At 50.9% G+C, this 15,000-nt stretch overlaps 6 protein-coding genes across 8 annotated transcripts in view; 3 read left to right on the top strand and 3 right to left on the bottom strand.

Annotated features, from left to right (window-relative positions):
• The window catches only part of LOC126569829 (mitochondrial intermembrane space import and assembly protein 40-A), a 600-nt gene extending 389 nt beyond the window's left edge, over positions 1 to 211 (top strand). The window contains exon 2 of the mRNA XM_050227210.1: positions 1 to 211. This exon is cut by the window's left edge and continues 105 nt beyond it. Coding sequence (XP_050083167.1) covers positions 1 to 130 — 130 coding nt within the window. The 3' untranslated portion in view covers positions 131 to 211.
• LOC126569821 (ER membrane protein complex subunit 7 homolog) overlaps positions 1 to 15,000 on the bottom strand; it is a 118,691-nt gene that overhangs the window by 100,531 nt on the left and 3,160 nt on the right. The window lies entirely within an intron of this gene.
• LOC126569799 (rabankyrin-5) lies at positions 493 to 12,898 on the top strand. Its single transcript, XM_050227158.1, has 7 exons — positions 493 to 755; positions 1,116 to 1,436; positions 1,517 to 1,932; positions 9,747 to 9,881; positions 9,989 to 10,227; positions 10,309 to 12,465; positions 12,535 to 12,898. The coding sequence occupies exons 1-7, from the start codon at positions 752 to 754 to the stop codon at positions 12,668 to 12,670; spliced, it is 3,408 nt and encodes a 1,135-aa protein (XP_050083115.1). The 5' UTR covers positions 493 to 751; the 3' UTR covers positions 12,671 to 12,898.
• Positions 1,994 to 8,504, bottom strand: LOC126569827 (uncharacterized). 2 transcript variants are annotated; one of them, XM_050227208.1, is made up of 3 exons: positions 7,063 to 8,504; positions 2,475 to 2,707; positions 1,994 to 2,387 (listed from the first exon to the last, which is right to left on the bottom strand). In XM_050227208.1, the coding sequence occupies exons 1-3, from the start codon at positions 7,145 to 7,147 to the stop codon at positions 2,169 to 2,171; spliced, it is 537 nt and encodes a 178-aa protein (XP_050083165.1). In that variant the 5' UTR covers positions 7,148 to 8,504; the 3' UTR covers positions 1,994 to 2,168. The 2 variants fall into 2 exon arrangements, with proteins under 2 accessions (XP_050083165.1, XP_050083166.1); XM_050227209.1 differs by lacking the exon at positions 7,063 to 8,504 and adding an exon at positions 4,991 to 5,049.
• LOC126569833 (cytochrome b-c1 complex subunit 6, mitochondrial) lies at positions 12,988 to 13,787 on the bottom strand. Its single transcript, XM_050227215.1, has 3 exons — positions 13,659 to 13,787; positions 13,425 to 13,533; positions 12,988 to 13,356 (listed from the first exon to the last, which is right to left on the bottom strand). The coding sequence occupies exons 2-3, from the start codon at positions 13,512 to 13,514 to the stop codon at positions 13,183 to 13,185; spliced, it is 264 nt and encodes an 87-aa protein (XP_050083172.1). The 5' UTR covers positions 13,515 to 13,533; positions 13,659 to 13,787; the 3' UTR covers positions 12,988 to 13,182.
• Positions 14,024 to 15,000, top strand: part of LOC126569813 (src substrate cortactin) — a 3,122-nt gene continuing 2,145 nt past the window's right edge. Inside the window, exons 1-2 of one of the 2 annotated variants that reach the window (XM_050227187.1) lie at positions 14,024 to 14,903; positions 14,994 to 15,000. The exon at positions 14,994 to 15,000 is cut by the window's right edge and continues 104 nt beyond it. In XM_050227187.1, the coding sequence (XP_050083144.1) occupies positions 14,334 to 14,903; positions 14,994 to 15,000 (577 nt within the window). In that variant the 5' untranslated portion in view covers positions 14,024 to 14,333. The remainder of the gene's footprint in view (positions 14,904 to 14,993) is intronic. The other variant, XM_050227188.1, reaches the window with a different exon arrangement.

The following is a 15,000-nucleotide window of genomic DNA, read 5'->3' as shown; positions in this document are numbered from 1 at the left end:
GGATGAAGATGCCAGCAACGTTGCAGGAATGATAGCCGGCGACGAGGGTGACGAGGACGATAAAGAAGATGTTGACCCACCGACCAAATCGGTGGCTGCGGAGAAGACAGTCGCTACCAAGGCGAAGTAGTTTGTATTCGGTTCGTAAGATCCCGAAAATGGCATAATTCTTTACAGTAAAGTATGTTGCATCAGTAGTGTTAAAATTGAACAGCCGGTTTTCTGTCCTTCCATCATGTTTTGATGACGCCCGGTTACCAGAGGCTACTTGTGCTCTAGATTATAGATCTCTGGTACGCCACAAATATAAAGGTAGCAAATAAAATTGTGCGTTTAGCGGAATTATTAAGAGGAATATAGGATTCCTTTCCGTGAAACTCGTGCTGTTCTTTCGTATCAGTGGGCATGTACATAAAGTTGTAGTTACTCAGCGCGTTGGTACGCTACGTTGTGTACTGGTCCTGGCCGCCGCATGGATTACAAAAACTCCAAGTCGACTGGGATTGGTGAGCGAAAGCAAATCCCGAAGAAGGAAGGAAAGATTTAATTTCGCCGTGTTTATATCCTTTTTGTCCTGGTTTTGGGTCAGGGCCGCGATTTGTGGAGCGTTGCTGCAAATTACCAGGATGCTGCAGTGGTGAACCGGGCTTCTATCTTGTTTCTTTTGTACGCGCACTTCGAATTTGCTGCTAGCGGCGGCCCCGAGGAGTCAGAGAGGCGTGTGCTGCAGATCGTGTTTGTGTTCAACAAGATGGGTAAGAACGGGATCACCCTCCGGTCGGCAGAAGAACCGGCGCCGAAACTGAACTGTGCGTCATCCTGTCCGCCGGATATACGCCGTGTCATGCTTCCGGCGATAGCAAACGTTCCTGTTGAATATGTGGCACCACGAATCGTGCGCGGGGAAGGGAAATCTCAATCAACCGAGGAAAGTGGAGGGGGCGAAGTGATATGAGCCGGAGAAGGGCGTTGCATCTTCCAATTAACCGAGAACACTGCCTCCCTCCTCCTTGTTATCAAATTTACGGTTTATAAGTGGACAATCATAAATAAGCGAGGGCAACACTTGTAGGAATGATTTTTCTTAATCCCACCTTCTCCCTTATCAATTGCAGCCTCCGGTAGTGATAGCATTAAGCTGGAGAAACACCTGAAACTGCTTAAAGAGGAGTACACGAAGCTGCAGAAAAATTATGCCGAACTCGAGCGCAAGTACAGCAAGGCCGCTGCATCGACCGGCGAGAATGATGTATCCGGCGAGTTTAGCAGCTTCATCTCGCGGCTCGTCATGACCGTAGCCACGCTGTACGGCCGAACAACGTACTCCGACTTAACGATCAAGCTGAAGGACAAATCGATGCCGGCACACAAGTTCGTGCTGAACGCACGCAGCGAAGAGTGGCGCGAAGATGTGATACTGGACAAAGCGGAACTAGGTACGCTGTGTGAAAGTGTTTTCCATTCCTTGCTTCCACTTGCAAACCCCGACGTGACTGTCGCCTTCCTGTTATTGCAGACTGGTCCGATATGGATGCCGATGTCGGGTACGCTCTGCTGCGCTGGATCTACACCGACATCGTCGACTTGCAGCACGATTCGTTGGCGCTGGATTTGCTGAAAACGTCCCATCGCTTCAAGCTTCCGGGATTGATGGGGCTGTGCGAGCGGGCCCTCGTTTCCTCGGTTTCGGTTCGCTCCTGTGTGCGATTCTACTGTGTGGCGGAGGATGTAGGAGCCTCCAATTTGCTGGAGTACTGTTCCGGATTGATATCCACCCACTGGGACGATCTGACGCCGCAAGACTTTGAGCACATGTCCGGGCCGCTGCTGTACAAAATGCTGAAAAGCAAAACCAAACATCCGCTGCATGCTGCCGTGCGATTACTGCGAGAGGATGTCGTGTTCCTCTGCCTCGTGGAGAACAACGGTTCGGTGAGTAACCACTTCCTCCCTTCACATCCTCTACAGAAGTAGGCCGCGGAAGGCGGCTCGATGCAACAGTTGTTAAGATTTTGTTTTATTAGTGCAAACGTTTAGCTCTGAGAATTGGATTCGTGCACCGCTCGGATAGAGTGCACTATCATATCACATTTGGATAAAGGCTCGCTGTTTTGAAACCTACGACGGTACGCCCTGCGTGAGCGTACCCGGTTCGCCCACATCAGCTATCAGTGATCTATGTTCCGAAGGTACTTCATCACATTGAACACGAATATAACGGCCATGGCGTCGGTGTGGTAGCTGCTCCAGTCGGACGTTTTCGTCGCCGAATTGCAGTACGACCCCCGGCAGAAGCAGTACGTGGAGTCGTCGATCGTCTGGCAACCTTCCGTGTACGGTTCTTCGATGTTATGCTCCGGTGTCCATCCGGTGCCAGACTTGTAGACCTATGATCATAGATGATAGAAAGAGCGAGCGTGATTGCGGTTATTATGCCAGATGGTTTGCGCCGATGCAGCTACCGAGGGAATAACCTGTTCGGTGTTTTTCTGTTGAGCACAGTCTCGGCTAACCGTTTCCTGTTCGCCCTTCAGTAGCTGCAGCTTGAAGATACGCTTCACGCACATGGTCGACCATGGGCAGTCGACCGTATAGTAGTCGGATTCTTCGAATTTCGAGCAGAGCTGTGGTTTCGTGTTGTTCTGGTGCTTGCTCGGTGGTGCCACCGTGCACCGGTAACATTTGATTGCCGAAACACCGTTCAGTTCTGTAGGGGCGATTAGAGAAAAGAAAGGGGGGGGGGGGGGGAATCATTAGTAACAGATTATCAACGAAGCAAATAGCCGTGCTACTTTAGCGGAATATCTAATTCCTCCTGTTTCCATAATGATTTGTTTTTTTAGCGTTAGAGAAAGCGCGATTTCCCTTTCCGTCCGTTGCGTTTGCATAACAAAAGTCAAACAAGGCGCCTGATGAAAGTCGCCTTCATGTAATGCAGCTGTCCACCGGTTTTGAATGCTCTTTCTCGCATACCCAAGCCAAATGAAACCCATCGAATGGTGTCTTATCATCGTTGAATTCAGTTAACCTCAGTTAAGATGGTGATTTCTTCATCCGGAGGTTGCGTAGCGCTTAGCACCCCTTATCGTAGATACGCTCTCCCATACATACGGTTGCACTTATCAGCGGCGTGAGTCCGCCCCCCGAACAAAAACACTCGTGCAAGGCAGACAACGCTAGAAGTTTGTGTGCCCCATTCTCGAGTGTTCCGATCGCATCACACAGAATTTGCCCCGTGAAGGCGGGGTGGAAAACATTCCGTTCAAAGAAGGGCCGTAGGGCTTAACCGGTGCTGAGATACTCCATCGTTGCCATGCCTGCTAGATCAGCAGCTGCAGTATGTGCCACTAAAACCTCTTCAGTACAGGGTGCGTTATGGGGCAGGGCACCCTGTAAACATCAATGAATAACGGATATGCATTTCAGTGCTCGCCAAGCTGCAATTCTCTCGCAGCGCCGCACGGGCACGATAATATCAACATTTCCGCCCGAAGCACGTTCTCCACAGCTTAGCACACAAGTGTCATGGGGTGGTCTGCCTGTCGCGCGAATTACACGCATACTTCAACCACCAGAGTCACCCCACCCTTTAGCATGAGCTCGTGTGCCTGATTCACGAAAATCATCTCAGTCGCCACTGTATCGTACTTCCGGACCACGGTCCTCTTCTGTGCATGCAGCGATATTTAATGGTACTCGAGGTTGATAGACACACTTCAGCCGTTTTTGGTGAAGCGTTTTTCAACGGTTCAACGTATCAGTTCGAAGGAACTGCCCAGCAGCACTCGAAACCCCGAATATCCCCAATGAGTCACCCAGTAACAGTACAACGAAGTCAATCGGGAGACCAGAGATAGAGAGAGAGAGAGCGCGCGAGAGAAAGGAAGTAAAGCAATAACCATCGCCACTCAGCCAGACAGGCGTCACGAACAATGGTGTACACAGTAGACACCGCGTATGTCGCTACTTGTCCGCTCATCGTTAAATTAAGGGACACTTTCCACGTCCAAGCATGAGGAACAGAGAACTTGTGGAATGACTTGCCTTGTACGCACGGAAACCACCAAGAACCCATTGTCAGATGTGCTATAAGAGCTATCAGTAGTGGCGTGCTTACCAATGCCTTATTCCACGCAGTTTTCCGAGTCGTAGCGGACAAATCGTGTATGATTTTGAGCAACAAGTTTTGTTATGTTTGCTGCTAATGTTAATTATGTTAGAACACATTACTGAGGAGATGCAACAGTAATCGCTGGCGCGCCAAATATGAATATCCTAGGCAACACAACAAATCGAGTTGATCTAGGTCGCATATACCTCGTGACGATCGTACCAGTGGACAAGATTCTATTTTGAGAAGAGTTACGGCTGTGTGTCGATTCCCACAGCATCGCTACGATCGATGCGAGTGCAAAATCCCTGCTGGTCAACCTTAAGCTGGCCACCATGCATTCGTTTGGTCGCAACGGGAGCAGCGTTTTTCTCCCTTAAAGGACATTTTGATACAGTTTAATTAAATAGATTAAATATCAGGTGATATCATGCTTCGGTCAGCGAGCTTTGAATCGCCCGTGGCCGAGCAACTTTCTTCCTCAGCGATGTGCACCCCTCTGGATGGCGCCTGATCTCTTCCGCCCGTAGCCATCAATCTGGGGACGGGATGGTTGCTCTCGTGCGTACTGTGTGCAGTAGGCCTTTGGGCGGTCAGTGCAACCAAGCAGGTTATGACCCAATTCCCTAATTGTCCTAGTTTGCGCTTGGCAAACAGAACAGGCACAAGCACAAAGTGGCACACGACGCCGACGAGGTCCAGCCGAGTATGTCACGGATCTGTGGCCCTCTATTTCTTCAGAGGCCCACACCAATTGTCCACAATCAACACTTTCCTGTGCTCAGGATGGTGGCTTCGAAGATGCGCATAACTTTTTCGACGAGCACACCTATCGCTATCGCTTGCCTTATGAAACCGGAGAAAAACAAAATTACCAACCCATTCGGTACGGCTGCCGTGTCAAACCAGTTTCTCAGTGGTTCAGTAATGTCCAGTATCTTGACCGAACTTTTCGCTTCCTTATTCTACCAGCACCGGTTGCACTATCAGCCGAACTCAAGGTTAAGCCAGCTGCTGGTGCTGCTGCTGCTGCTGCTGCCAACTGTTAGCCCTGACTGAGACCGTCAACGATGGAAAGTACCCTGGAGCAGAAGGTCGCGTTCCTGTAATTTGCTACACTTTGATTTGGTCATTTTTGACACCGCGCCTGTCGCTGTTTTTCGTGGTTTTCGTTTTGCATTTTAATCCACAATTTCAGACCGCTCCCAGCAGCTAATTGTCAACGACACCCATTCGAATCCCACACGACGTTCCGGGCTGGTGTTGTCGTGATGTCACGCAGCTTATATGGCATTTCTGTTTAGGTGACGCATGGGAACGATGCAAAGCGAAGATTCAGGCCAGGGTGTGTTTAGAGGATTCCCCCCTCTGCCAGCCAAACGCCTACACTCTAGTCGTGGCTTTGGGCTCACAATCAACCTGGGGGAAGGAATCTGTGCTTTAACACTGTGCTCAACCGTACCAGATTTTATTGACCAACCGGTGACCGGTTTAATGTCGTTAATTGTATCTTATGAATATGTACTTGTAAGCACAAATGGAATTAGAACATTCTTAGCAGCGTGGTGAGCGGCTGTGCTACCTAGTACATTATCTAACATATGCCATCCCGTTAATCAATTCCAGCCGAGTGGCGTGCGTGCTTCGCTAGTGCGTGCTATATACTGTTTCATCGAGCGGAACGGAACACAAGTCAACTCACTGCCATTCCGCCGATTCTCGCTTCATTTTTGGGGGTCATCGAATCGAGGTGGTGATAAACACGTGTTTCACGAATCCGCTCGAAACGGACGGCACCCTTGAAACAATTATCAGTTAGAAGCGGCTTAAGCCGGAAGCTCTGGCATTTGTTAGACACTATCAGGCGACATTGAAAGTGAGGAAATGATATATTGGCGTTGTTCATCGATCATTTTTCTCAGCTCTTGCATGTTTTGTTCTTCGCTTTTGCCGGCAAGCCAAGGCGTGTGAATGTTCAATGTCGAGTGCCGGTGGGAGGGTTCGAGACTCGATGCCTGAATCGTCTCTGATCAAGGCTAGATAACTACCAATCAAACGATTCAGTGATGATTCGGAATCATTTTGTGAAAAAGTTTAAACTGGCAGCAGCAAACGGACGGTTTCCAATTGAAATCGTTTGTTCAATTTGAATGCTTGTCCCAAGCATGCTCCTTCCTATTCCGTCAGCTGTTCGATTGATAGCAATGTCCCATTATTCATTCCAACGTTCCAATTGAATGCGTCACACTCTTGATAAGACGAATATGCAGATTTGCCATAAATGCGTCATGACGAGGCACGTCATTCGTGCTCCCGGGAAAATTCGATTTTCTGCGAAAAAAAAACATGTCAGAACGAAGTTCTACTTCTTACAACAGTCGCCTATCGCAATGCACACGATTCCCAGAATCTGGCGTGGCATCAGCTGGTCTGGGATCGTTTCCGAGTGTTAGCACATTCCACACCACGATCTGGTCGGTGGGACACATGAGGCGGGCATTCTTTCTGCTTCCTCCCAACTGACCGATAGCATGGAGCACATCAATTGCTGCCTCCATATGGAAAGCTGCAATGGTTTTAATTTGCCTGCGCGGCGCCCTAGCTTCACGGCGGCTTCATCGTGCATCATCCCGCAGAAGCAGGCTGTGGTTTCCACTGCTTATCGCTATTTGTGGCGCATTCGTATTCAGCATTCGCGGGCACCATTGAAGCACGCACGACGGCTAGAGTGTTTCAAAACAAGTTCGCACACCACCAGACCACCACCCGAAGCAGGCGCCGCCGCGAAAGGGTATCAGATCCGTTGTCCGCATCTGTTATGACCATTCCTCCGGGATTTTGCCATCTCCCCCCGTTGTCAATGACAACGAGGAACCCGTTATAGTAGCACCACGAGGCGCTGGTCTGTACTCGGGCTCTCCACTTTACATCACGATGATGATGATAATTACCTGCAATAAATATTAGAAGTAACGCTGTGAGCACCACGGGCAAATGCCCACTGAAGCGTCGCCTGCTAAGTCTTCGATGGTCCATCGAGTCGGCAGTTTGTTCCTCTTGTGTGTCACCCTTTCTAGACCAACCAGCGAAGATCGTTTGCTCTGGATCGCTTGTGGTCTGCTGTGTCTCGCAATCGATCGATTCGGCAAAACAGCAGTGTCGGGATGATGGGCGGACGATCGGGCTGGACTGGTCAGAGTCAGTTCCTTATGCTTCACAGGGTGTTCGTTTAAAGTTTCGCAGCACCCATCCGTTGAAACTAGCCTATAGGGACGGTATCCCGTTAGCTAAACCACGGCCACCACAAGCCTTGCCTCTCGGAACAATGCTGTTCACTGTTTAAGGGGTGGTGGTGGTTTTTTTCTTGACGAACTGAGCACTGGGAGGGGTTTGTTGAATATGTGGCCCAAATTGGTTCCTGGGTGAGCGCCGACTTTCGTACGATTGTACGGTTTTGCTGCAGCCTCTCCCTTTTCGAACGGTGAAACTTCCTCCCGGCGTTGCAACTTTCACGATCTGGCACAAGTCGGTGGAACAGGCTCCTTGTTCGGCGGAGACTGTGTGCTGCTGCTGCTGCTTCTGGTGCTGCCGGAGCGGCGACTGACTTTCGCGGAATTCCTCTCAAAGAATCGCTTGGATTGAGAAGGATGCTCGCTCCATGAAATGTCCATGAAGTGAGCAAGAACGACAAAAAACAAAAAACAAAACACAAGCGAGGAGACGGGTTTTTCGGTATGGCGTGGTGACGCACCACGACCAGACGCCGTGAATATTCTCTTTCCGAAAAGCAAGAGCAAAACAAGAACAAGGTCACGGTCACTGTCGCCACTGTCTGGCGAACGGGTCACCGGGTCCCGCTAGGCAAACTTAATTCGAAACGCGTTTTCCGTCCTCGCAATATTGGCCACTTTGCACTGGTATCGATGTTTTTGGGGAAGGTTAATTTTAGAATCTGCTGCTTTCAAGTGCTGTAGCTCGTAGACCGCACTAGGCGTTTGCCGGTGGCATTTAACTGGTTCGTGCGAAGAAAGTATATTGTTATAGAAGGAATGCCGTCTTCGTTTTGTCGTCCAACACGCCACAGATCTACTTAGCGTAGCGGGTTAATGATATGATAAGGCACGCTAGGCAGGCTGTGACCGTTCGCTAGTAGGAAGTAGTATCAGCTGTTGGGAAGGGACCGTGCCTTTGTGCGAATGTGTAACCCACACACTTTGTGCGGCACATTGATAATGTTGTGCCGCCGTAATCTACGCGCTCGGTTCACCGGACCACTTAGTCGAGAACGAGAGAAAGAGAGCTCGCGCCTGCTCTCACAATACGAGCACCGTACTCCACCGTCAACCCACAACGTGGCAACGATCTTGTCTTCACCGAAGCTAAGTTTCGACTGCGAGCGCGAGAGCCGGTTCGCTGCCATGAATGACCCATGGTGCCCCGCAAGTCGGAACATGCGTGCACGAACGTCGAACGCTGGTTGTTGATGATGCACACTTTCCACGGAAAGCTTGACCGGCAAGAGGCTGTCGACGAAGGGGTTGTTGTAACGCCGTAGTACCACAATTGACTGCGAAAGAGAAAAAAGAAATAGAGAGAAGAGAGCGAGAGCAGAGAAGAAACAGAGAAGATGGAAAAGGGGTATCGGAGTGTCCCGAAGATGATGATGATTCAACGGAATCAAGACGAAAGCTCGGGAGTTCGTTTGGAGATCAGAAACTCGAAGGAGAGAGCTACAGAGAACGATAGAACGAAGAAGTGGAATGAAGGAGTGCAATGCACTCCTCGTAGTGGCCGGTTCTTAACCGTGTGCTACTGGCTTGGTCCACAACCAGCAGCAGCACCAGCAGCTCTTATGTGATAAGTGGTCGGGTTCGATCGGATCATGAAGTTCTTACTTGCCTTGCCGGTTAATAGTTCTTTACATTTCTTTTGCGGTGCATCCGGTCTCTGCCAATCCGGGGGAGCTCGTTCGTACTGCTTTCCATCCTTGACCAGTCACGAAAAGCGACTAGAGAAACCTGTTGATTACAGATATTCTTTTGTATTTTGTCTAGGATTTTTTTTTATTAAGTTTAACTTAGAGGAGATACTATATTTTTAAAGCAAATATGACTAGTCTGAAGCGCGCTTTCCACCAGTACATTATCGATTGATCACATGCTTAGTTGTGAAAAATGACTTACTACAGCTTATAGCTTACTATGATTTATCCCATTGCGAGATGAATAGCGTTTGCCTTTGTGTTTCTCTTTGTGCAGTTCGTTCAACTTTACAACCTAAATTCTTTCCAAACATTCGAAATGGTTTCTATTCATTTCCCAGTCTGGCGACTGAAAAGGGTGACATACATTGTACCATCTCGACGTACATGGAAGAGCAACGGCGCTGTAGCTGTAAAGCGCGCGTGATGGAACAATAATTATGTCAGTAAGACCCCTTGGCCCAGCTTTCCAAATCCCTTTCAGAACCATATAGAGACATCCATTTGGGTTCGGGTTTTCTTTTTTTTTTTTTAAATATGTTATACATTGCAGCAATGAGCAGTTTTCATAGTAGTATTCTCACTCTGCTACAACAATGCCGGTGAGAGAGCTGTTAATGAAACGATTTCGCAACCATTTTCTCATCCATTTAGCTTCCGGAAATCGTGAACAGCCTTTCGCCCCAAGGCCAGCTTCCGCTAGGGTTGGCGCTGATGGGTCGCAGTACAGCAATCGCACAGACACTGCTGGAAACGGGTGGGGCCGATATTAACGCGTACACCTCAGAGGTAAGATTTGCGGAACTGTGGCACACCACAAACCACTGTGCAACGCACGCGTTCAACCGCCCACGTTCATTGTTTCGTTTTCGTTTTTTTTCTCCCCCGTCTCGTAGGGAAACACGCTGCTGATCGATGCGATCAAACGTGGTGACAGCTTTACGGCGCAGTTTCTGCTCGAGAAAGGATGCAATGTGGATCTGACCACACGGGATACCTCCGATACGGCACTTCATCTCGTTTGCACGTACTCGATCCGAAGTAGCGATCTGGAGACGCACCGCGACATGCTCGCCATCGGACGACAGCTGCTGTCCCTGCAAGCCGATCCGAATAGGCAGAACAACAAGGGCTAGTAAGTGAATGCGAAGGGCTGCCAACGATGGGTACCCCAGACATGTGAAACTGGTTCATTATTTATTTATCAATCTTTCAGCACACCACTGCACGTGGCCATCATTTCGCAACACGTTGAAATGGTCAACGAGTTGCTAGTGAGCGAAGGTGTGCCGACCGTTGACACGAATGTGCGTACGAAGGATGAAAAGTGTGCCTTACAGTTAGCCCTCACGCCACCGCACACGGAGGGGCCACCGTTTGAACTGGCGCGCCGGTTACTAGAGCACGGCGCCCGTCCCAACGTGAACCATCCGGAAACAGGGGACAGTTTGCTTCACGCACTGGCGAAACAGGAGCTCGAGGAGGCGGCCATCTTTCTGACGGATCACTGCATGCTCAGCCACATCAATCGGTCCGGTCTGACGGCTCTACACATCGCTGCCTCTCATGGGCTCGCGAATCTCACGCGTGCCCTGCTCGAGAAAGGTGCCCCGCCGAACGTACAATCGGGTGTTACGGAACTGAAATCGGCACTCCACTACGCAGTCGAAGAGAACCATGCGGCGGTGCTGCAATCGTTCATGGAACATCACGAGCAGCATCCGGGTGCGATCGATTTTAATCTAAAGAATGCATTCGGTGACTCACCGTTAAGTCTGGCACTGACCATGGGCTACAATGAGCTGGTGCCGCTACTGATTAAAGGTGGCGCGGACGTGAATGCACGCAACGGACAGGACATGACGCTGCTGCATCAGGCCATCCTGAAGGAAGACTCCAAAACGGCCGTCTTTCTGTTGAGTCAGGGTGCGGACATGAACGCGCTAACGGCCGACCAGGAGTCACCGCTGCAGCTGGCCATCCACTGCCGGTTAGTCGAGGTGGTCGATGCACTCTGCAGCCGTGGGGTATCGTTAAGCGCACCGGACAACAAGGGTGACTGCCCACTGTGGAGTGCGCTGGAGTCGGATCAGCAGGAGATTGCCTCGGTACTGGTGCGGCATGGTGTGGATACGGATTGTTGGGGCCCCGGTCCGGATGGGTGCCTGCAGACGCTGCTGCATCGTGCGATCGACGAGAACAAGGAACAGGCGGCCATGTTTCTCATTCGCAGTGGGTGCGATCTCGATTCACCGCGTCAACCGGGCCCGCAGGGACAGGGTGGCGATGAGGCCAAAGATAAGGCATCCCCCTTGCATCTGTGCTGCCAGTGGGGCCTCCGGAATGTGCTCCACACGCTGATCGATCATGGGGCGAACGTGAATGCGGTCGATTGCGATCTCAAGACGCCGTTACACATCGCGATCGAGAACCAGCACGAGGAAATCATCGGCATTTTACTGTGCCATCCTGGTATCGATTTGAAAATTCGGGACAAAACGGGCAACACACCGTTTGCGGCTGCACTGCAGGTGCGCAACAACAAGGCGGCCCAGAACATCCTCGAGCGGTTGCCGAACGCGGCCGAGCAGATTGATCAGCGGGGGCGCAACTTTTTGCATTTGGCCATCATGCGCGACGACCTGGAGTCCGTGCTGTTCCTGCTGTCAATCCACGTGGACGTGAACTCGCGGGTACACGATGTTAACCAAACGCCGCCCCTGCACCTAGCGGCCGCCTCCGAGAAGGAGATGCTGATACGCAATCTTATTCTGGCCGGTGCTCGGTTGAACGATCGAGATGCGACGCAAAAGACGGCACTACACGTGGCGGCGGAGCGTGGTACGGTTTGTGCTGTATCGGCTCTGCTGCAGAATGGTGCCGATTTCGATGCCGTCGATGGGGACGGTAATAATGCGCTACACATAGCGGTCCGCGAAGGGCACATTTCGGTCGTGCGTGAACTGCTCACCGAATCGGAGCTGAATGCCGAGGTGGTCAACCTGAAGGGACGCAATCCACTGCACGAACTGTGCCGTTGCGGGAAGGACAATACGGCGGCCGCCATCCTCGAGCTGTTTCTCGAGTGTATGCCCAAGTATCCCATCAACAATCCGGACCTCCAGGGCAATACGCCACTGCTGTTGGCGTACATGCGAGGTCAGGCGCAGCTGTGTCGCATTCTTGTGAAGAACGGTGCCTGCCTGGGAGCCGAGAACCGGGAGGGACTTACGATATTCAACTTCAAGCTGGCCACCAACCAACTGCTGAACCGATTGTTGGACGAACTACCGCAGGAATCTCCGTGGGCCGCCTCGGAACTGTGTCAAGAGTGTGGCACCAAGTTTAGCATCACGGTGCGCAAACATCACTGGTAAGACCACGCGCGCAGCGGGAGTCCGATTTCGTTTATTCGATTTTTATCCGTTTCCCACCATTTCAGCCGCCATTGTGGACGCAATCTATGTAGCCGTTGTTCGAACAACGATGTGCCAATCATCAAGTTTGGCATCAACAAGCCGGTCCGGGTATGTTCCGTGTGTTTCGAGGTGCTGCAGGTTGGAGGCGGCGGTGTTTAGGACAAGGACTACGGGCGTACGTTCGCACGTTCGAATACGTACCAACGGCATCCGGCGACAGTCTTTTGACAGTCAGCGCCGTATGGTACTCGTCCATGATTAGCGCGTGATTTATCGCTCGATGGAAACGATTTGTTACGATTATTCAGATGATTATTTATACAGACACATACTAAACGAAACAAACAATACGTTCCAAAACATCAAACAAATCATATTGACCACGTACGTAAACGGCTCTTGTCCGTAGAGGACATTGTGTATTTCTCAACCTTCCGGCATGGAGATATCACATTCACTGCAGGGCGGCAGGTGGATCAGTTTTTAAAACTCAATTTTATTTACTATAGCTTCCCGGTGACAAAACGAAAAAATCGTTCCAAGGAGGTGCTCTGTAATGCTCGGAGCAGGCGGGATGTTTCACTGGTAGCCAGTAACCGCCGTTCTTCGTGCATCAATGGTTGCGGATCGAATGCAGTGAGGCTCTCTTGGACATTCTGAGGTGTGTTCCTTTACTTCAGCTTCGAGAACAAGGTCTTCGAAACGCAGTGATCCAGCTCGTGCAGGTAGTCGAACAGTTCCTCGACACAGGTTTCAGTGGTCTGGGAACGGCCGCTGACACGCTCGTTGCACGCCTGGTACTTCTCCCACAAGGCAGGAGTGTGGCCGTGTTGGGCGCATTTTTCCTGCAATACGAGGTGGACCCGGGTTAATGTTACCGGTTACGGTTACTACTCCTCCGTCGAGTGCTTACCCTCAGGACGGTTTGCGGATCAACCAGATCTTCCTCCTCCTGGGCCTTAACCGACGGGAAGAACGAGGCAAACCACTTCCTTGCAGCCATTGTACGAGAGCGAGGGAGTCTGTGGAAAAGGAAAGCGGCGCAGATAAGAACGAGCTTTCCCGAAGACTCGGTACGGCAGCTTCCTGGCACAAGGCTTGAGCCATGTTCCGGCCACTTTTTTCGGCCCTCCGGAAGGATATTTACCAAAAATTTGACCAAGTTTCGTTCGGTTGTGATGATATAACTCTATTTCCTCAGTTCTCAATGCCGTACAAGATGTGTCAAACAAGCAGGTGCAGTCAACAAGATACGTCAATTCACCCAAGATGAAGAACAAAACGCGTGCAGTCATGGCCGCTAGGGTTGGTTTGTGGGTTGGCGATGTGGAAAATCGTCGGAAAATTCTAAAATTACCGACAATGGTGTTTTTGTCGTGCGTTAATTAGTTCGAAAAAGTTATTATGAACTAAGTCATAGTTAAACAATAATGAAAACTAAACTTGTCTTTAGAAAACCACACGGGGCGATAGCTATTGATTGAGCCCTAGTAACGCAACGAAAGCGGATTTGTCGCAGACGTTTTTCCGGATTTCGTTCTCCACCGCACGACCCGTTCGTTTTCCTCGGCTAGTCAGAGTGTGTTTCTTTTGTGTGATTTCTGGTCTAAAAGCCTACAATCGTAGTGCCTGCAGTTTCGGAATAAAAACCTCCTCCAACAGCGGCCGGTTCAACAGTTTGCCTCGATTCGGTTGTCTGGAAAAGAGGTGAGTCAGCAAGTGCAGTCAGCAGAAGCAGAAGCGATAAGGCAACGAGAGCCGTTCACCGTAAACACAGAGGAACCACCGCCCAGTGTGGTGCAACAGGCTTACGAGTACAGAAATGTGGAAATCAACGGCAGGCCGTGACATCGATGCGGGCCAAACGGCTGAGGATGACGATTGGGAGACAGATCCGGACTTTTTGAACGATGTCAGCGAACAGGAGCAACGGTGGGGCTCGAAAACGATCGAGGGCAGTGGCCGCAGTGCGGCAGCGATCGATATGCACCAGCTGCGCCACGAAACCGAGCAGGCGGATGCGGAGAAGAAGCGCCTGGAGGGCCCGAAAGCGTCCCACGGTTACGGCGGTAAGTTCGGGGTGGAGAAAGACCGGATGGACAAGTCGGCCGTCGGGCACGAGCACATCGAGAAGGTGGAGAAGCACGCTTCGCAGAAAGACTACGCTTCCGGGTTCGGTGGCAAGTTCGGAGTGCAGAAGGATCGCGTGGACCAATCGGCCTTAGGATGGGATCACGTCGAGAAGGTGGACAAGCACGAATCGCAGAAGGACTACAAGACGGGCTTCGGAGGAAAGTTTGGTGTGCAGCAGGACCGACAGGACAAGTCGGCCGTCGGCTGGGATCATCTGGAGGCGCCCCAGAAACACGAGAGTCAGGTCGATCACAAAGTGGTAAGTAGGCCGAGGGTGTGGTTCCGGTTGCTAAGGGGTATCCATGCGGGAAGAACACGGCATACTGAAACGGATCATCTTGGCCGCTAGGGCTTCG

This window comes from Anopheles aquasalis, chromosome 2, assembly GCF_943734665.1.
Source record: "Anopheles aquasalis chromosome 2, idAnoAquaMG_Q_19, whole genome shotgun sequence".
NCBI lineage: Eukaryota > Metazoa > Arthropoda > Insecta > Diptera > Culicidae > Anopheles > Anopheles aquasalis.
The sequence above is the reverse complement of the archived record's forward strand: the minus strand, read 5'-3'. Positions and strand labels throughout refer to the sequence as shown.